General features: G+C 35.0%; 2 protein-coding genes across 2 annotated transcripts in view; one reads left to right on the plus strand and one right to left on the minus strand.

Moving 5' to 3' along the window:
* The window catches only part of LOC110369706 (SEC14-like protein 2), a 38,882-nt gene that overhangs the window by 2,085 nt on the left and 13,811 nt on the right, over nt 1-22,986 (plus strand). The window lies entirely within an intron of this gene.
* On the minus strand, nt 16,727-22,936 carry LOC110369705 (armadillo repeat-containing protein gudu). Its single transcript, XM_021325221.3, has 6 exons — nt 22,235-22,936; nt 21,857-22,163; nt 21,430-21,775; nt 20,877-21,260; nt 20,591-20,805; nt 16,727-16,905 (listed from the first exon to the last, which is right to left on the minus strand). Exons 1-6 carry the CDS (start codon nt 22,831-22,833, stop codon nt 16,774-16,776), a joined length of 1,983 nt encoding a protein of 660 aa, XP_021180896.2. The 5' UTR covers nt 22,834-22,936; the 3' UTR covers nt 16,727-16,773.

Consider the following 22,986-nt stretch of genomic DNA (forward strand, 5'->3'; position numbering starts at 1 on the left):
CCGGGATGAAAGCCAATGTTACTCGGGAAGAGTGTGGCTTTCCAACAGTGAAAGAATTTTTAAAATCGGTCTTGTAGTTTTTGAGTTTATCCTTTACAAACAAATAGGTAAGTATATATGTTTTCCTGTTTCTAATATTTGTACGGATTAGAGTTAAGAATTTAATAAAACTCTTCCGATAACGTTATCTATCATTTAATATCTTTTTGGAATATCCGGTACAATTAGTAGGTATAAGGGTTTAATCTCTCTAATCTCAATTTGCAATAGTCAATAGGTACCTACTCATCGATTTTTTTCTATCACCATCTGCCAGTTGGCGTACCTAAACATAAATTAATCTTATACCTATTTTGATATGTAGTAAGAGCCGGATATTGAAATTAGTTTACCTAGTAGGTATTCAGTAATTTCTTAAGTAAATTAATTTATTGTCGAACGAAAGAGGGAAATGTCTTGTAACAATATTACCCAATATAATATGCAGCACCGAATTGCATTTCCTTATCTTAGTAACGCAAGTGTAGGTAAATATTCACTTTAAAACTTTATAATTTTGCATTTAAAATAAAAGAAGGACTAATACATATTATATTCGGTTTCTGATTACTTTCGTCCATTCTCTATCTATTCTTTTTAAGGGATAAAAAGTAGTTATTTTTAACCCTCGACGCAAAAACGACGGGGTATTATAGGTAATTGTTAGAAATGTAGGTACCTACCTATTTTCACAAACAGACACTCCTATTCTATGTATTTATGCATATTTCGTCATGTTTATTTTAATGTTGTTTTTACTGATCTAATTCGGAAATGAAGTGGAAACATTGATTTCTTAACGCCTTATCTAAATTATGCGAGGCCCTTACCCAATCATTGAGACCAAACAATTTTCAAAGAAGGGCCAAGTGTAACCTGTCGTTATGAAAATGTAATTATTGACGTCTTGAGTTAAATCCTCAGGACTTCTAAGTGATCTTTTCTTCAAGGTGATCTTTTCTACTTTCACAATAGCAATAATTCCACAACATGTCAAATTATACTGTCTGTAATTTTTAAATGATTTCATTAATCGTTCGTTATTTCTACGTTTAAAAGCCATATAGTTTAACTTTAATGTGTAATTAGAAACAATTAACTTATGATCTGAGTCAACATTAAAAACTTTACAAATTAATGGATGTCTTTGTGCCCTTCACTTTGGTATAATATCGATAGATAATGATTTAAATGTTACACAAGCTAGTATTGAATTTAATTATTTTATTCTTTATTGCACACTTAAGTTTTATTTATAGTATATATACAAACTTAAACTGCTAATACGTATTTATTATTGAATATTTTCTCAACTAGTTACCCGCGGTTACACGGGTCTGGTACCTACATATAGAAAGATGGCGGCATGGTGCAATGAGAGTATTACAAAATATTTGCATTTCACACTTAGCTTACGCGTCCAGGTTGTCAAGATGCATGTGGAGAAATTAGCATTGCTATTATTAAATCCTTTTATATTTTCAAAAAAAGTATTTCGCTTTTGCTCGCGATGTTACGGTGTCACCTTTATTTTTAGTCCTTACGGTTTAGTTAACCGGATCAACCTCTACTTACGCTTAGCGTTTTCTCAGGTCAGTCCATGTACCTATCGTAGTTAAAATATAGGTACTTACAATTCCTACGTACACTATCCCAAAATAAAATAAGTTTCGTTGAGTCATGACCGTTGTGGCCTAAGGGTTACATAATTAGCATCCCTATTATTAACCTGTAACCTTCAATGAACACAAAATTATTCACTATTCTACAGACGTGCTGTATCTGTAGAATTGCCTCAATTTTAGTATCATGCAGCGATTGAGCCAATCTTTGTGAATGCAAGCGCAATGCGATCGTTACCGTGTCGAAACAACGGCCGATCACCGCGACACTTAAACTTAACTTGCTTTTTTTACCTTCACTTATGTATTACGTGGTTTGGAAAGGCCTTTTTTCATATAAATTACGTTTTCTTGTTTTGCTTTTATTGTTATTTTGGGTTGTCAGATTTGAATGCATTACGGAGTAGCAACAAAGTCTGACTGACAACTAGTCTTGTAACTGTGTTTATATTCGATTAACGTGCTACTCAATTTACGGATTTCCGCTTCTGAACACCTCACGACGGTTAGTCAAAAAAATATACTGAAAAATAAACTGTTAATATTACGTAGGTGTATGTAATGCGGTCTGCCAACGCAGTTGAACTAGAAAGTCTAGACTGCATCTTACTTACCTGGTTAAGCAAGTAGATTAAATTAGTAATTAAATATTTACAAATAGGAAGTCTGAATCTATGTTTCTGCTACACATTGATTTACGAGTCTGTAGTTGCTGATAAAAATAGAACTGCATTCACTTTTATATAAGAGAGCTTTCGATATAACGTGCGCAGTTAGACAAGAACAATTTAGAAACAAGTTCTACTGGATTAAGGTCCTGCACTAGGCTGCATCCTCTTTTATTACATTGCTCGAGCCGACGTCATACTTTCCTGTCAAATTCCAAATCTAAAAACCATCACAGGATCACACGAAGGTCGGTCTAAAAGTCTAAATACCAATTCACACAACTTCCGGCTATATCCTCAAACCCAGTTATGGACAGAGACTGTTCGTGCATTATTCACGTTTTGAAATTATGATATTCGGATTGCTGCGACTGCACCTCAATTCAAATTATAATAAATTGCATTTGACGTAACTGAATCTAGACACACGGCAGTGTGTCCGCCAAGTTCGAGCAAAAAAAGCGACACACCGGCCGTGGGTTATATTACACGAACCATTTCGGGCCAAATTCGACCCCCCTATAACTCAAAATCTATTTTATTTACGCAAACCAAACTTCTAGTATCTGTTGAGACCCCCTCACTTATCTAAAATACAAAATTTCATTAATATACCTATTGTAGGTCTTGAGATATTGACGTCAGAAAATCGCTATTTTTACTATACACTCACTGACTGACTGACTGACTGACTCACTCATCAAAAACCTAGACCACTTCCAATGGTCGTATTGACTTGAAATTTGGCATGGAGGTAGGTCTTTATGTCAAGGTAAAGGAAAAAATCTGAAAATGGCCAAGTGTGAGTCGGTTTCAAAATAATGAAGGTGTTTTATACCCGGTGTAAATTTATACCCCTAAGGAACTAAAACGAAATAAATTTATCTATATTTATATAATATATCTTCGAATGGTCGTACCGATCTGAAATTCGTTACAAAGGTTTGTATTAAGTCAAGGTAAAGTAAAAATCTGATCTGAAAACGACCAAGTGTGCGTCAGTTTCGAAAATAACGAATGTGTAACTTTGATCCACGAACATAATATATGATAACATGTCATGTCAGTCAGTTGGTAAATCTAGTCCATTTAGTTAATATAGTTCATTTCTTTGTAAGAAGCATAAATCTGAAAGATAGTATAAATGAGACATTTCCTTAACTAACTTAATCATAAGAAAAAAATAAAATAATCAACCTTACAAAAATAAATGAAATCCCACCCAAAACAATAATGTGAAAGACTGCCAAGTTCGATAATATGGGAATGCTTCGCCTATAAAAGAAGTGAGATCTGAATAAGTACCAAGTTCCATAGTTACATATACCTCAGTTCAAAATAGTTACTTTTTAATGATGTTACTTGGCAAGTTTTAATAGAAAATTAAATACTTGATTCAATTGCATTTACACGGACGTCTGAAATTAAAACAAATCTACTTTTTAACTTTAGCAGGTCAGTAATATACTAAAAATGTAAATCCATGTTGGTTGCAATTTAAATAATAATGTCAGTAAAAATAATATTTATAGCGAGCGCAAAAGCAATATCGAGAGTGTTATTACTTTCATAACTTTCCAATCGTAACATCGTCGTTTATGGTTACCTAATGGCTGCTATTCAGTGGTGGATAGCAAGTGACATCTCATTATTAATGTTTACTCAGCCGATAAATACAAAAACTTGTTACGTGTCACCCCAAGGCCCGCCATTTCTATCTAAAGTCCGACCGTCTTTTGGTGCAGTTAACAATCCGTCAATCAGTGCATCAGTGCCAAAAAAATTCAAAATTGACAGCTGTCAACCTCAAAAAGATTTGATGCCGCTACCCAAGACTCAAAAACTAAACGCTCGAATAGGTATTGCAAATGTATGGGACGACTGTCAGCAGCCGGAAAAGACGATTAATTGATCAGTCAGTAATTAAACCAATCGGGGGTTATTTCTCAGTGTTGAAAGCTTTTGTAATCCTTCGATCACCTTAAATTACGGTTTACCGATACTGTCGGACTGTCGGTAACTTCTTAAATCTTGTCTTAAATCCCAACAGTGATTGTAGGTAGGTACATCTGTAAATGATGAGAAAAGAGTAAATACTTTTGTTTCGTTTTGTATAAATAATTTGACTGTAAATAAATAATTTTTATCAATTAATTGGCAATTATTTGAGAATCTAATCGTAACTAGGGATTGTACATATATGTAAGTACAGTAGCATAATGTAGAATACGAGATTTACATGTAACTAGCTAATAAATAACTCGATGGGATTTTTGTTTTGTTTAATTTAATTTTTAATATTTTCTAAAATGTCCTTCAATATATCACGCGAATCGTAATGAGCGCTTAACGAGGATGAGGTAGGTATTGGAACTAAACACATAATACTAGACATTTATTACTTTGTGGATTATTGCTTATAGTTGAAGCAGTTGTCTATGTAATGGCCGCAAAGAGCAAGAGCATTGCATATTATGGCGTAACGACTCTAAATTGGACATAGTTTTGCAGAAACGTTCCATCCCACAAGTCACCCGAAATCGAGTTATTGTGATTGAACAGCCCAAAATTTAGCATATGGTTATCTAAACTCAATCTAATTCAACAATAAAACCTCTAGTACCTTTACTAGTTAGAATAAAAAAGAATACAACTGAAACGCGTAAATGCTTATATCTCAAATTCAACTTGAACGTACAGTGGGTTGGAACGTTTCTGCATAACTACGTCCAATTGTCTTTGAGTGCACACCATTAAAAAGCTATCTGAGTGACGTTAAAAATTAGGCGGGAATTTCTAGAAACTGAGTCATAGTCACGAAATATGCTCGTTTCGTTTGAATTTTCCATTATGTAAAATTGAACCAAAAAATCTTGAAAAAATGTTAAGTACCTACCTAATTACTCTTCTTTCTTCGAACAATAAAACCAAATTCTTTCTTCTTTGAATGATCAAGTCTTGTCGAAATTTTCCATCCTCAAAAAGTTAAGCTATGTTAAAATTAAGCTATAAAACGACAAATTGATACCTAATGTAATCAGCACGTGACCGGAACTTAGGTACTTGTATTATCAAATCAGAAACACGTGTTCTACTAACACTTCGCAATATAAACAATAGTGAAGTACAAATGAACCGGGACTGGAAACTAGGGGAAGACGACGCAACTTCCAGGACGATAATAATGATCATCTTTAGTGAAATAAAACACTTCATTAACTCGAAGACACGTGTTTAGTTAATATCTATAATTACAAAATTATAATAGTTTCTTTTATGGATACCTACAATTACCTTTGTAAATTCTTTCTTTCCTGTCATCTTTCTTTATTATGTGTGTACAAACAAAAATTTGTAAATAAATAAATAAATTATAAAAAGGTAATTACCGAGTAGGACTTATATGATTATCTATTGAAGCTTTCCGTGACTGTGATAACTTCATCTTTCCTTTCTCTATGGTCACAACTCTTTTGTCTCTTATAATCTTAACCGTCAAATCCGTAGCGGACCCCAATCGGGGTCTGAACATCAATGTCACCGTAAGCTCGGTTTAGACCCCAATTGGGGTCTGCGAATCAGTCATACACTTTCCTAATTATTTACGCTCATATTTATTTTCTTTTCAATCAAACCACATTTGTGAGTACTAAATATAATAACTAAATAAATTTAAATTATTTTTACGCATTCAAACCTTTCATATTTAGCATCCCGTTAGAAATATACCTTTTTAAAATCCAATCGTAATTACCGGGAATTCTGATCGAACTCGCCATGTTTGTTTACATTAGTTGTTTTTTTTAATTTGAAGACGCATAGACAAGATGGCGACGGTGATAGAAGTTTTGCATCAAATGATCCGATTCGTTAAAATAAAGAATCGATTTAATAATTTTATATTATAATATTACTAAATTGCACTTTTGTATAGGTACTTACCATAATCTGAAAATAAATTAGGAAAAGTAAAATGACTTAATTAATTTTGAAAAAAATGCTAGAAAATCAGTGGTAAAAATATGTTGTAGCCGGAATAAAAAAAATCTTCGGTTTTTAGGGTTTCTGAAGACGGCAAATGAAGACTTATTTATTTCTTCGGGTGTTTTATGTGCAGGATTCCTGTAGACCTGCCAAACTTAATGGCGATTCGTTACTTCCAACTTTGTAAGTGAGCGGCAAAGCTTTTTGACGAGAGCCGTAGTTAGGTGTAGTTATCGCAAAATTTTATGACGATTTCATTGTTTGAAAGGGCAAATAGTTCGCTGTTCATCGAAAGCTGGTCCAAGATGGAAAGATGGCCGCCGCCGACTTATTTTTAACCGACTTCCCAAAAAGCGGAGGTTCTCAATTCGACCGTTTTTTTTTTGTATGTTTGTTACGCGATTACTCAGCCATTTATTTATCGATTTTAATGATTCTTTTTTTGTTTGATAGCGTATACTTCGGAGGTGGTCCCGTTATCATCAGGTCAGGATCTGATGATGGAACCTTGAGAAATCGAGGGCGACTTTCGAAAGTTGCAGAAATACATAGGTTGAAATCTTATCACTCAGGTGTTTGCCTGGTAGCACTATTCAACAGTGAAGGTTTTGAGCTGAACTGATGATGGAGACCAGTGAAGTTCGAGGGAACTCGACAACTGAATATTTAAACTTTCTCGTGTTTGTGCTTATATTATTCGTATTTACGAGGCCTCTGCAACAGTGAAGGAGATGGAGACGAGAGAAGTTCGGTTGTCGAGATCCCTCGACCTTCTCTGGTCTCCATCATCAGGTCAGCTCCAAATCTTTATTGTTTCATAGTGTTATCAGACATACATCTGAGTGTCAAGTTATAACCTTATCTATGCTTACAATTTTCGAGAGTTGCCCTCGATTTCTCAAGGTTTCCATCATCAGATCCTGGACCTAATAACAAATATGGGGAATATACCCTTTCGACCAAAAACAAACATCCAAATTGAAAATCACCTCCTTTTTGGGATTCGGTTAAAAATATTTGGTGACTTTAAAATCAATCAATTATTATTATTGTTTCTCATCATCAAATAAGTACATTACTTTGGTAGTTACAAATTGCATTATATTTCAGAACACCAGGCTTACCCTCATCATCATCATCATCATCATCAGCCTATCGCAGTCCACTGCTGGACATAGGCCTCTCCAAGTGCACGCCACTGAGATCGATTGAAGTAGGCTAAATACCTCTATGAGCAGGCTTACCCTCCGCCGAAACAAAAATCTTAGAATTGTTCAGAAATAATATAAGAATAAATTAAAATTCCGTAATAGGTAATAAAAATTCAATTAAAGTTAAAAATTATTACGAATGACGCAACACCAAAATAAATAATACATATAAAAATTTAATGCTAAAAACTTTCATAAAACTTAAATATCTTTTTTCTTAACAACAAAACAAATTGAACCTATAATTTAAAATTAATAAATAAAATTGAAATAAGTTGCTATTAAAAAAAATATATAAAATTGGTATTCGATTATTTATAATAAATATCCGATTTAGGTATCGAATGCACACCGATGGTTGAAAAAAAAAAATAAAACTCTATTCCAAACTCTACTTGTCTGTGACTTTGATCTTGTAAATATTGTTCATTTTTATTGTGTATTTTATGTGCTGATTTTTTAGTTATTGAACATAAATAAGTGCACGAAATGTATTGCAATGGATTGAAAATGTTATAAATATGACGTTTGTGTTGTGTTTGAGAAAGTGATGCGATTATTTATTGGTAAGTTTTCACCAAATTTGAAATGCCTAACTTTTCGATAGACTTAAAAACACCGTAATTATTATATTTTTCTGAATTAACTGACCCCATTTGACCGTTGCACGTTGTTGTCAAATAAGTGAGCTCTAAAGTTATAGGTAAAATACTTCTAATCAGGCATTACGGACTTAGAATTCATGTGTTGAAAGTTAGTACAAATTTTTGACTTCCATGTCGCGATTCAAAATATCCCGCCGAATCAACGGTATAGTCATATGTCAAAATCTTGTCGAGCAGAGGGGTTAATTGAAATAATATCAATCGATAGCAAAAAAATTATAACGTTAAATTAAAATCAATAATTTCGTCTCTAGCTGTTTTGAAACAAATACATATATAGGTACCTAACAATAAGTGCAACGCTCATGATGTAAGTAAATAGATCTCGTGTTGCAAAAGGGGGGTGTTACTAAGTGAGCTGCAGTGAGCATTATATTATTATCTAGATTCTAGACCGATAGTATCTCAATCTCAGTTATGTTAGTGACTTAATTACTTAATAGCGCAATAAAATCACAGCGCTGTTACCTACACGATGAACACCATGAAGGTTTTTATGAAAATAAGGAATAAACAATTTGGAGATTTTTTCTTAGCTCTGGCGCTTTTCATTATTACCTAACTTATACACATTTCATTAAAACATACATCGTAATCTAAGGTTTCTTAGAATTATGATTGTAATTTATATAAGACGAAGAACGGTGTGAATCAACTCTTATCACGTCGAGTTCATACGCCAATAGACAATAGTTACAGATTAAATAAAAAATATCTTTGCCGTGAGTTACATGATTAATTATCTACATCTATTCACATCTTTCTTGCTCTTACGCTATGTGAAATTTCAACAAGAACGTAACTGGAAATGTTGATATAATTCCTTTGTCATTAGCACAGTGCAGTATGTAACACAGGAAGTCGGTTATATATGTATTATAGAAGCTACATTGTAGAATAGTGCATGTGCAATCGCTGTCCTAATTTATCTGCTTGCTCTATACGTAATACTAAATACTGAGCGGTTACTTACATAATAAGCGCATTTGGTGCAAATGTAAACAGAAATAAATCATCATCCTCCGAGCCTTTTTCCCAAACTACGTTGGGGTCGGCTTCCAGTCTAACCGGATGTAGCTGAGTACCAGTGCTTTACAAGGAGCGACTGCCCTATCTGACCTCATGTAAACAGAAATAAAATTGATCTTATTTTTTTTAACTTTATTCGAACTAACACGTAATGTGAATGTTTTTTTTTTCTTTTCAATTTATTTTGAAGCCTTTAAAGAGTTTAGTTATATGTACCAACTTCTTTAAAAAAAATAAAAAACCTAAGAAAATCATACAGCTTAAATACTATAACATACCTACAAATTAAGTTTATGCCGGAAAAACTGTAAAACAAAGAAAACCCCTTCAAAATATTAAAAAAAAATAGAGCCTATCCAATAGGCACGTTGCATGCACTGCGTAGTATTAAAATAATCGGTATGGCCGACTTATAATCATAATCAAAGATAACTACATAACATAATTGCCAGTAAGCGTCATGTCAACAGTGAGTAACTTCAATTAACCCCGTGGTTAATTGATTTAACTACCATATCTGCTAATTCTGGTGACGTCACGTCACCAGAATTAGCAGATCTATTAATCAATAATTCGTCGTGTCTATGACAAGCATAATGGTCTATGGCAAGTCACCTTGTCATTATGGTGAAGACCCACCCCGAGTAATCCCCGAATAACTTGGTCTTGATGTTGCCATTTTAAAACACGGGATAAACCCAGTAAATCAGGGGACAGGGATCTGTCTTTCAAATTAATCTTCGATACTTAGATACTTCTCAAATTATACTTTTTGGCGCATACATAGAACTTGCTACTTCTTGAGCCGCAATGTTGCTCGGGGTAGGTGACCTATATTTATTTTTTGTTTGTTTGTATTGTCTCTAAAGGTTCCGAAAGTACTGAATCGATATGAAACAATATTTTACTTTTGGGTAGCTACACTATTCCCGAGTACCATAGGCTATATTTTATCCCGGGACCCGCGGTAAATCGCTTAGTGAGAAATAAACTTTTCGTATATTTATGGGAAACCGAATTTCTCACGTCTGCTATAGGTCTACAATAGTCTACATGACTGACAAACTTTAGTTCGTATTTGAGCTAACTGCACAGATGACTCGGTAGGTCTACAGAACGGTTGCAAGTGTCACTGCATTGCAAAACCATATTGACCAAGGTCAGGAACCGCTACTACACGCTACTTGAACGCAATCTCAATGAGCGTTTGCGTAAGTACTTATCAAACTTACTTTTCCATTTTAGGGTTCCGTTTTTTCGCGGAATTTTGAAGATACATACGTGCCTACATGACGATATAGATATTTGAGCTGAAGTAATAATTTTTGAGTAAGTATTAGGAATAAGGCACCCATGTTGGATTGGAACAATAGTACCGTAAATAGGCTATCGATTGAATTTTGACATTAGCTTCACGCAAAACAATCAATAGATCGGTTATTGAAATGCACAATACCTAAGTTAACTGCCTGTATATCTACTACAGAAACAATAATCATTAAATGACGAGAAAAAAAGCCATAATAAAAGGTTTAAATCATTCACACGTTCTGTCTAATCATTGTCTAAATATGGCCATACAAAGAATTATTGCAGATGGTGTCATTAATGAAGCTTTGCGCTTTTTTTTATTTTCCTCAAAATATGATAATAATTTAATTAACATATCGACGTTATAAGATAAACAATTGATATAACGCGTTACTCAACAGCTTAATGGTAAGATTCCACCAAAATAGTTCGCGCACATTTATTCGCGAACGAACACTTGTGTGCCTTGATGCGGCATTGTGACAATACCGCATCGGTAAAATCTCGCCTTAACATTATGCCAGTCCAGGCTCACCAAAATGTCATTGCTTAGTTAGAAGAAAGGACTTCATAGCGTATTTTCACGGTACAGTTATTTTGTACGGAACTCGGTCACTAAATCTAAGTTACGATTCATTCCAAGGCTTAAGATTAACTGCAAATATTCCACAAACGTGTAAAACGGCGAAGGTCAGCACACGAGACTTTTACACGACTCATGTTTCGTCAAATATTTGTTGTGTTTATTTCTGCTCCAACATTTGTAAACAAATAGCCAACGTTTGTTGGAACACGTACTTACTACATATAACGGTAAGTTTGTTGCCACTGTGAATATTAATTGGCACCTACTACTAACAATTTATGAAAAGGGTCGTGAGTAAAAACAATGCCATATGTGTCCTTTTTAGGTAATCAGAACTTTCTCTGTTAAATTCAAACATGTCCGCACTTAGGCTGTGTTCAAAGCAAGTGAGCGAAAGTTACGCAGTTTATTGTATTTCCATAGATATTTACATACTTTTTGGTTCACATCTAACCGAGACGATACGTTATGCATTTTATATGCGTAGACGCTGACAGTCGGCTTGGTTTGAATGTAGCCTCAACTTATAAAATACTTTAATAATCAGTAACAGATTACCGGCTAAGTTGCATAATGAATAAACAATACTTGTTTTGACGTGAGTGAGCAAATGACTACGCTATCTTGTATTTTGTTATCATTAATGCGAGAAACTTTCACAGGTTTTAATGATGAAGTAATATGGACGGTATTATTACAATGATAATCTGAAACTGTTAATCCGATGATATCGTAGGTTGTTGCACTTAAAATAAACTGTATGTCGTAGGAAATATGAATTGAGGAAGATTGTTGCGCCACTTTTTCTTTCGAGCAAAAACACACAGGTAGGATATGATTCAGGGTGGTCGTTTCAGGGGTTGTCTTTTGTTTTTGACGATAAAAAAGTGCTGTTTTGTAGCCAAGTTTGAATAAATGATTTTGCGTTGTGTTTCATAGGTAAGTACAAATATCGCCACTTCTGTGTCTAGTCTTCTGGGAATCCCCATAAGAGAAGACCATGAATAAGTTAGCCAACTTATTTGCTTTTCGCACATGTTTCGGTGAAGCTAAGAATGACTAATGTGCGCATAATATTGACGTCTGGTCTATTTGTCAAGGTTTCTGCACATAATGTGTCAAATAGCAATGCAATTCGAAAACTTCGAAATGTATTATTTTATCCTCATTTGCTGAGCTACCATTGCTGTTATGACCACATAGGGGGTTTTTTTGTGAACATAGGTGGTTATAGAATTGAATGCTTATAGGAGCGATTTCCTTATATCTCATCATCATCCTCCTGTCGTATCCCTGTATGGGAAAGGCGCAGCATATTGTTAATTGTGTTGTTATCTGTCTGTACAGAAATTCAGCTAATAAGCCATATTAGACAGCCGATTACAATTAATAGGTGTATAAACCTAATAAACGTATCTAAATAATTTTCTCTGCGTGTTAATCAAATTGCACTGCCTAATGATAATGACATGGGTTGTTAAATAAAACGTTGGCACGTAGAGCGAGTAGTCAGTACATACCAGTGGAATCACGCCTTAATGCTGACAGTTACGTCAATTTGAATTGTTTTTTGAGTTAAACAAATACCTACTTATAAAAATAATGAGTGCGTCATTGACGTACCAAAACATTTAAAAAAAATACACACATCCTGTGCCTTATTGACGTATACATTAAACATTTAAAAATACCTCCTCCTTTTTGGGAAGTCGGTTAAAAATCCGCGCCATCTTCGACAATGACCGGCGATGCATTACAAATTTCATAATGGCCGGATGATTTGCACAATGCTTTTGTTAAGTCTCAGTAAACAAAAGACAAATGAAAGGCCTTATTGAGAAACTTGCTTGTACTGAAGAAAAATTGCAAGATCATCGGACAAAATAATAAACCTCCACAGTTAACAAAGAACTCACTGCAGTTATCTTAAGTCAAAGTAAAATGTTTTTTATTTCAAATAGGCCTTTACAGGCTCTTTTAAAATGTCACACTATGTAGTTGCACGGTTCTTAAGTTGGTCTCATGGAGAAGAGCCGGCAAGAAACTCCATGGACCCTCTTAATTAAAGATTAGACATTATTTTAGTCACAGATTAAGTACTCAATAGTACCTACCAGTGTAGTGGTCATAAAATTGCCCACTTTACAAGCCTCCTTCGCAAGTAACCACCATTTCACATTGACGTTGTTTCCTACATAAACTATTTATGTGGGAAGAAACATGTGACTTTTTAAAATTATACAGGAGAACGGAAAAATGCGCAACTGACAATTTAATCACAGCTTTAAAAGTATAGAAATAACTACTACTTAGCTTCATGAGACGTGCCTACTTAATTGAATATGTATGACAATCCCAATTCAAATTTAAAATCATACATCAAATATTTCTTCAGTTGGAATGGTGAATGAATAATGTTTATGTTTACAAAACATAAAACAATCTCTCATCGTCTTTGCGTTTCTCTGAAGTTATAATATTTATATTTAACATACATTTTTACAGTAGGTAACTAACAATAACATTTTCAGAAGAGAATCGAGAAATGAGCAATCCAATTGGAGACGGAAAGAATTGACCAGGAATAATTACAAAAAGAAGAAATAAATGTTTTTATTAGATAAGGCTTTGATGTTCAAGAGACATTCACATACTTAGTCGTTATGCTCTTCATAATAGAAAAAACTTATACTATTTTTAATTTCATGCAATTTTGTGTTTTGTATGTGAATTTTCTTGGAAATTACCCAAGATACAATGAAAGTGTACGAATATACGGTGTTCTGTTAGTTCAAAACATTCGCAATCGTAAAATTAGGTAGGTACTTAGGTATTTAAATATTGAATCATCGCATTGAATTTATATTAATAAACATGTCCATTAGATGTTAATTTAAACAAAGTTTGTGATCAATGAATAACAATTACTTGCGAAAAGTTGTTGAACTCAAAAACAAAACTAAACAGTAGGTACGGTAGACTGCACATCAGTGGTAACTGTCATGCACCTTAACTCAATAGCAATAAGTACGATTTTCCTATAAAACTGTTACCACTGACCTGAAGTTGACTGTACATGTCTCCATGCAAATTGTAAAACCTAATTTAAACATTGTGGAAACTGGAATGCAAAATAAATAATATGAATATGATTACAATTGTATTACACCTATCTATTTTTTTATAAGCCGTTTTTCAGACAGAAATAATAGGTCCTTTCTGTGGACAGTTTTCTTGCTCAATGCGCTAGCGTAGTTTGAAATCGCATGTTGTTTAATTTTCACTTGTAAGATAATAGATAAATGGAAAGGAAGGTTGCAAGTTGAGCAGTCGCTGCAGATTTAACACGGGTCACTGTACAAGGACGTCTAATCCATTTTGTAATAACCAAGTTATTTTTAACCTATGTTATTTATAACTCTTATGATTTCGTAAAGTCTAGTCTTCTTAAACAATACGAGTCACCATTTTAAATGACAATTAAAAAGTAAAATGAGGTACGATGTCTCCATTTGTTGTTCCAATGTATTTTCTTCTCAACACCAGAATTATGGATACCTACCTTTATCCACAAATGCGCCATTTAAAACCTGTAAAACACTATAAAAAGTTCATCACCTTATTGAAATCCATGCAAGCCATATGCAAGCTCGATTCTATTGAAGTTTATAGTAAAGAGCATTTAAATAAAGCCAGAAGATCTAACTCTAACAAAACGTAGTAAAAGTAGGAGCAACTACTATTCACTTAAACATAAAAACCGGCTTGAATGAATGACGCACTTCCATTTTTTATCACAATTAAAATTGAATTAGGCTGCGAAAGCATATCAAATTGGTGTCTGCTCTGACGCAGTTGCTGGTGCAAACGATATGAAAGTTTTGTGTATAAGTACTGCAATCATTGAGGTGAAAAGGCATTTAAATAATTACTCTCTCATAGATGCATGTAAAGTATTTGTGTTTGCAATAACTGTCTAATGTATAACCTTTCATCAGAAATTATGGCGGGCACTTTGCTCATCCAAAATTAGCCCTTTTGATGACTCTCGCTTATTTTGACCATCGTGAACTATCGTGAAGAAGTTTTCACTGTCGAGAACTTTAATACCCTCTTTATCTCGGCGAGATTACACCAAAATTGTTCATGTTCATTCGTAAACATAAATATGTTCATGAGGGCCCAGGTAGCGATTTTGCGGATATTTTATAAATATTCACCCGCAATTTGTTATTGTTTGCTAGAGCGAGTTCAACCAGTAAAAACATTTGTGCGTGCTACAGTGCTGCACATCGGTGGAATCTGGCCTTTAGGTTACGACCCGCACGTTCTTAGTATCTGTACTTATGCTTGAGCAATTCCGAAGTTTAAACCGCGAAAATATATGTACGCCATTAACCCTTAAGCCCTACACCTATTTTACCATCCTATTTTCCTACAGGGGGTGCTCGAGTACCCCAAAGTAAAAATGTGATTATTTTTGGAAAATAACATACGGGTGAAATGTTTTATAATCATATTTATTTCTTAGGCAATTGAGATCACAAATCAACATATAAAATTAATAACATTTATTAACAAGAACATTTTTGGCACACTTTTATTTGGTGTTCCAAGCAAATAGGGATTTGGCACTTATTGCACCTGGCCTTGCATTTCCGGTCTTTATTATTGGGGCACATTCCACATCGTCCTTGTTTTTGATGGTCAGGCATGGCCCTTGCTGCTGGCACATCTTTTTTCAGGATACCTGCAATGACCTCCTTTACATCCCTCCTCAAACTTGGGGTTTGTAAACGATTTTTTCCAAGTGCTCATATATTAGCCCAAGTCCCAATTCTTTGAGAAAAGTTCGTCGGAATATGTGAACTTGTCGCTAAACCCTAAAATGGCATTTGGCTAGGGGGCTGGTTACATAGATTGCATAAATTACTCCAAAAATACTATTATTAAATTAAATAAATGTTCAAATAAAAATATCGATTTCCCTACACTGGGGTGACCAGGCACCCCACAGCACAAATACATCCGTCTACACGCATCGGCAAACTCCTCGCGACTGATAGATCTAGAGCGGGTACCACTAGGATAAAATACACTGAAACGCAAAATTGTGTGAATATAATTAATAAGTGAAAAATCCAAAATAAAGTTCCGTGGGGTTCTCCAGCACCCCAGGTAGGGTTCTAGGGTTAACATTGAAGCAATAGATAATTATGTTGGTACAGGAGCTCGGAAAACCTACAGTTCAATGTCAAAGATCGAACTTCGTGCTCACGTACTCAGTATTTACGTCAATTTTTCATACAACTAAGTACACTTTTTTGTGTGGATTTTAGCTAAGTCTACGAACTGAACAACATAAATATTTTTACTGTAAATAATCTTTCTATCGTGGTCTTCAATTTTTCAATCGCATTATGGACGTCAATCAAATAAGAGAAAGGTAGCATTTCACGACCAGTTTGAGTTTGTCAGTTTGCATAAGGAGTGATTACAGAAAACGGTACTACTTATGAAATAATGAGTCAGCAGCAGATATTTAATTATTACGAAATAAAATATTTAAAACTTGCTATAAAAAAATAAAACTCATTATATTAAACGCAACATTTAATTCAATAACTCTTTGGTTCGTCGACGTAAACCATAAACAAGCTACTGTTTTAGCTTGACCTTCTCGGTGGCCAGTGCTAGTTTCCTGATGTTGCATAGACAACCAGCCGATGCCTCTTGAAGGACCGGGTCTTTCGATCCAATTGTTTCTAGAAGAAATTGGACAACTCCAGCCTGAAAAAAGAAGTTTTACATGTAAATGACCTCGTATATTACTTAACGATATTGAAACTTCATGAGACTTTAAGAACTTAAATACTTAATTATGAATGACCATGGCACAGTTAACGAAATATTTATTTTCTGTAACATAGTCCAAAATTTTTTCAGTTCATAAGTCAACAATGTCGAAATGTAGCTTAAATAATATATATGCATTGCAATATGCTCCATCTGTATTGAGAGGTAAAAGTGATTTATGCTCACCTTGTGCTAACCACAAGTCATAAAATATAATTCCCTAAGAAATATATAATATTATACATTGCAAATGAAACACTTCAAGACATATTAATTAATTTTTAAATTAATTCTGGCCTGCAAGATCATCATTTAACAACTTTCTAAATTAATCAAAATCAACATTTACCGTGGTTCTAAATACGATTTGCAATAATACAAAATGTATGAATGCTAGGATAAAGGATGTTTTTACGAAGCCTTTTACAAGTAAAGATCAAGTTTAAATATTTGCTAACTTAAGCACCATACCTGTAAAGGCAAAGGTAAATGTTATGTAGGTATTCCTTTTAGGGTATGCACTTTGCACTAAAGACCTTTGAGTAAACCACCTCCTTTTAAAATTGATCTTTTGTAGAACTACATTTTTGGATATGTTGAGTAACTGGCACAACAAATAAGTCGCATGTGTTTTTGCCAAAGTACCAGACCGCCATTTTCCAGAATTGCGAAGTTGTTGTAACCAAATCTTGATTTTTTGCCTCCGATGACTTAGGAGAAAAAATAAGACATAACATGTACCCGCTGCCACCCTGCTGGGTACGTACCTACTGGGTTAGGTATGGTAGGTATGGGTAGGTATGTATAATGTCTTATATTAACTTTCAATACGAAAAATTATCAAACATAAGCAACGACTTTCGGAGGTTAACTTATTCTAAGGTTGTCTATGCACATGCAAGCTACTCCATTTAATTTTAGAACTTCGTGATCAAACATGCACTTGGACAGCCGGATAAGGCTCAAGTTCACCGACAACATAAACGTCCGGTTTATTAAAACGACTGTTTACTATGAATTTTATCAATCAATTTTAGAGTAGGGTAGGGTGGTAGCCAATGAACCACCAAAAGTTTGGAGATCTCTAGCGCGCTCGTTTTTACAGTCTAAGAAAATATTTTTGTCTCAAATGATAGGTTATTTAATAAGCTGCCAAATTGTGTTGAAATAAGTGGAAAACATTTGCTGTTGTCTAATTTATACATGTTTTTTTAAAACATGAGAAATGGTTCATAGCGTACTCCTAGGGGTACACAAAGAACCGGGGGGGTGGTACTAAATGAACCATGTGGTACACAATGAATCACGGTAATATAAAAAAAAACATTATTATTTGTTTTAAAGAAAAATAAATACACTATTTATAACTTTTTATAATTATTAAGTTTAAACTTAATCATCCTTAAAACCATTACCAACAAATCAGCCTTCAAACTTAATTTTTAACAATAATTATGAACATCTTAAAAGTTACGCACAAACTCTTTCCGGGAAAAAAGAAAAAACATTTTGTACTTGTATATTTATATTAATTAAAATGCTCTTAGCATTATAAAGTCGACGTGTTTTTATCACATTCAGACTTATGTTTTTTTATTGTCCAAATCACAAATTGTAACAATCAACATTTCTTTATGCTGTCTTCATGTTAGGCAGTAAGAAATTTACTTGCATCATAATGGGGCTCTAGTCTACAAGACGGATTGTTCCTGTACTTTGTTTGTGACATATCTTCGCACAAACACTTCGTCTGTCGCAATACTGGATAGAGAAGGTTGCAGTTTTTGCTGCTTTTCGAATGCTTAATCCCGACAAGTGTTTTTTCTATACCTCTTTGTGAAGCTTCCGCGGTGTGATACCCTTTTTTACGTGCTTTCCTCCCTACCGTGTTTCGCCCCATGCTGAAATAGACGAATAATGGTAATTAATTATAGGTACTCACATTAACACTTAGAGGTTAACTGTCTAATAATACTTCCCACCTCATCATATATCATACAAAGCACTAAGATGTGGTACACAATACACAATGAACCGTGGTTCATTGCTTACCCAGGATAAATGGCTCACAGCGTACCCACCCCCTCTTAGGAAATGTTAGGTCATGTTTTATACAAAAACCGTTGAGAATTAATTCCAAAAAATAGTCTCAGATAAGCCTAATGATCTACATTACACATACAATTCACACATAGTTAAGTAAGAGTTAGATTATTAAAGTAACAACAAAAAGTAACTCACCTTTTTTTGTCGTTTTTGCTTGAGTAGAAGACTAAGACGCGGCTCACAGGTGAGTATATCGCGACAGACCCACGGCGAATAGACCAAACTTCTTGACGTGGCAAGGGAGTCTCGACATAATTTTTGCGCGAGCTAGCAACGTTAGGTATGGCCGGTAGGTACTATGGTTCATAGTGTACACGCGGTTCATTGGCTACCACCCTACCCTAAACAGTTGTTTTAGGACCAACGGAAGTATATGTTGTCGGTGAACTTGGGCCTGAGGTAGTAAACAGAGCACAACTATTCGGTTTATAATTAACTAAACAGCATGTATTAACCTTCATACATAATCATTACAACCATTTGTTACTGTTGAAGCTGTGTTACGGCCACTTAACAACAGTCCAAATGCTTATTTAGGCGGCTCAATAACTATGTTCTTTTGAATTACTTGCTTATTAAATACGAACTGCTTTTCCGCGGGTTTACACTCGTCCCGAGGGAACGCGAGTGATATACTTTTTCAAATCAATTCAGTAATTTTGGAGCCTTTAGGGTACTACTAAACTTTCCTTTACTATACAGCACACAATTTTATTTTTTATGTTTTCATCTCAGACGTTGATCTGAGGTTTTCATGGAATTTTTAAAGGATCTACACATTAAGTCCTACAAGTTGCAGTAGGTATTTTTTGCTGGCTATCCACAACGTAATTAATATAACACAAACATAAATTATGATAACACACGTATTGAATGCCTAATTAATTACGAGTTTCTATCTCCTATCTTATCAACTGTTATAATGTTGTATCCAAAATATTTTTTGTTATCTGTAAATTCAAAAACACAAACGACAAAATGGTGAAAAGTGAAACCTATTTGCACAAAATAAAGTCGATCATTGGCCGATGGAAAGGTCATTAACCGACCCGCGACCGTCCGGTATCGGCCTTGAACCCTTTCGCGTTAATTTATAAAGGGCAATAAGTAGTTCTACAAGTTACTTAAATGTTAATGCAACATTAAAAAATGTGGAAAAGAAGAAATAGGGTTAGTCGAACTTCTCTTGTTTATTTATATTCCTAGGTATTTATTAAATTGTTATGTACAGAGTAATTGACCTTCACCCAAAATTATACCCTTGGAAGGTGGTTTATTTTTGTAGGTACTTAAACATCGTTATAATTAAGATAGCATCGGAAATCTTTGAAAAACCTGTTTCAAAACAAGAATTTCGAAGTCATTATTATAGGTACTAAGAACAACTTCATGTCATTAAGGAAGCTAATGATGGGACAATAAAAACCGAGTAAATAAAATAACAAAAAATATACATAAACATTATTGAACTAGAATATGAGTAGAACGATATTAAAGACCATATTCCACTTACAGCATGCATGGTGACACAGTTCAGTGAGTAGAAGGATAAGTGGTACAGCGCCAATGCAGTAGACCGATGCACGTTGGGGTCCCGTGACGTCATATAGTTCACCAGAGGAGTGATAGCTCCACGCTTTCCGAACTCCTGGCGATTCTGAGCCCATTCACAGCAGTAGGCTATGGCTACGCCTAAGTTTGCTCGTAGATGATCATCCGTTGTGTTCACTGAGAAGAACAATAAGAGAAATAAGAAAAATGACATCTACTTTCGAAATTCGTGAGTTGAAAACACTTACCAAGTTTAGATAGTTTTGGGACAACACCATGATCAGATATGACAGCCAAATTCTCGTGGTCTCTTGCAATAGTTGCTATAGCGGCACAGACAGCAGACAAAACGTTGTGATCATCAGAATCCAACAAGTCTACGGTCAGCTCTAAAGCCCCTACAAAGGACCTGACCATTTCACCGGAATCTGCCGCATTTTGAACGCAAGGACTCAAAGCTAATGCTGCGTTTGTTTGAACCTTCTTTGAATCGTTTTTAAGTAAGGACCAGATTAGTCTGACGCCATCAAGCTGGTCAATCTCAGCCATACAGTTCGGTTCTTTAGCGCACTCCATCAGAACTAGCGGAACATTTTCTAGTAGCGGCTTGTGAGTGTTATTGAGGTGGTGAGCTGAAATAACAAAAAAACAGTTCGGTAATGACGCATGTTTACTAAGTAAACCAAGTTCATAATAATCAAACACCTTCGTTGTGTTGCGTCAATCAAAACTTCGACTTTGATCTCCTGAATATGAAAAGGAACCTACGTATCTATAATTCGTTAATACAAGTTGACTTACTAAGCATTGATATTCCACCAGCAGCTCTAATTTTTTCTCTGTTCGGGGGGTACTTCGCGCATTCTGCTAGAGCACCGGCTACATTGGTCAGTACTCCGTCATTCTCATCATCCAACAGTCTTACCAGTATGGGAACAGTCCCAAGACCGTCCAATCTTTTGACGCTGGCGTCACTGCTGGCACATTTCCATATGGCACCAGTCGCTGCAGCCATTAATGGCTTATTTGGCCTATTGGTAGTGTCAGACACAGCTTGTACCAATAGTTCTAGCCCTCCAGCATCTCGGATCATGTGTCGCGTGTTTGGATCACTTGCGCATTTGTAAATCGCTAAGCTGCAGTATGTCTAAAAATATAACATAGCAAGTGCATTAAAAAAAACATTCCAAAAAACAAAAAAGTGTAACGTATTGATTAAATCAAATACCTTTAAATCTTTGTCTTCATTACCAAGATGCTTGATTAAATCATCAACCATCTTTTCAGTCTGTATAGCAAGTTGGAACGACGTTTCATTTGCACACATTTGTAACAAGCCCGCGGCTGGGACTGCTACGTCTAGATGAATAGTTTTCAGCATTCTTGCTATAAGTGGTATCATTCCGTACTTCCTCATAGCTTCACGGTTTCTTTGGGAAGCTGACATAGACCATAGTGCTTTCGCACCAGCTCTGGCGATGTCCAAAAACTGGAGCTCATCTTGATTTAACTCTTCTTTAGGTGTTAGTAAAGCCCTGATAACAAAAATGTTTTGAAATCACCACATAAGCCAAAAATGTTAAGGTTTTCCTAAGTATGTACTTACTTATCTCTTATATCAAGTAAATCAATTAGTTTCGGTATGCCGCCAAATTTTCTGCAAAACTTTCTGCTTTTTCTTATTCTTCCCAAATTAGCGATAGTTTCCGCTGCTAGTATCCGAACGTCTCTTGCTGGGTCTGATAGTAATCCCACGAGCAACGGTATTGCTCCTAAGTCTGTTACTTTTTTCCTTATTTCAATATTTGGGGTAATGTCTTTGAGGACCGCTAAGCCTCCCAAGATACAGCATAGATCTCTCGTTTCCAATAAGTTCACAAGCAGTTCCAAACCACCGATTTCTTGTATCGCTCTCTGATTTACCTCTTTCGTGAGATCGTGGTCTTTCAAGCAAGATAGTGCTACCATAGTGGCTGTCTGGTTACCGGCTTTCATATACTTGACTAGCTTCTGTATGTGCCAGTATTCGGGAGGTATTTCTGCGGATTTGATGAGATCAGCCCAGTTGTCTTCGTCGGGGGATGTAGAAGAAGGTGATGACGCGGAATCGTCGGAGCCTTCTGTCACCATCACAATTCGTGGTAACCCAACCGTGTCCTGTCCTCCTTCGGTGCTATATGTTGATATATTGTCCACCTCGCCCATGATTTATTGTTATATTTCTTTTAACGAAAGTAAAGAGAATTAAAAAAGTTTTTTCGTAGGATTGTCTCAGATTGTCTTGACAAGCTTGTCTTGTCAATAAAATTGCTAAGCAACGCATTTAGTCTTTTAAAAGAAAAATAATTGTGTCTTATG

Source organism: Helicoverpa armigera, chromosome 9, assembly GCF_030705265.1.
Source record: "Helicoverpa armigera isolate CAAS_96S chromosome 9, ASM3070526v1, whole genome shotgun sequence".
In the NCBI taxonomy this organism is placed as follows: Eukaryota; Metazoa; Arthropoda; class Insecta; order Lepidoptera; family Noctuidae; genus Helicoverpa; species Helicoverpa armigera.

Bases quoted from the DNA above. Each gene is read 5' to 3' on its own strand.
- LOC110369705 (XM_021325221.3), bottom strand. From the start codon at position 22,833: ATGGGCGAGGTGGACAATATATCAACATATAGCACCGAAGGAGGACAG. The intron at 21,776-21,856 runs GTATTTGATTTA...TTATATTTTTAG, and splicing joins ATGAAGACAAAGATTTAAAG to ACATACTGCAGCTTAGCGAT. The intron at 20,806-20,876 runs GTAAGTGTTTTC...TGTTCTTCTCAG, and splicing joins CCCAAAACTATCTAAACTTG to TGAACACAACGGATGATCAT.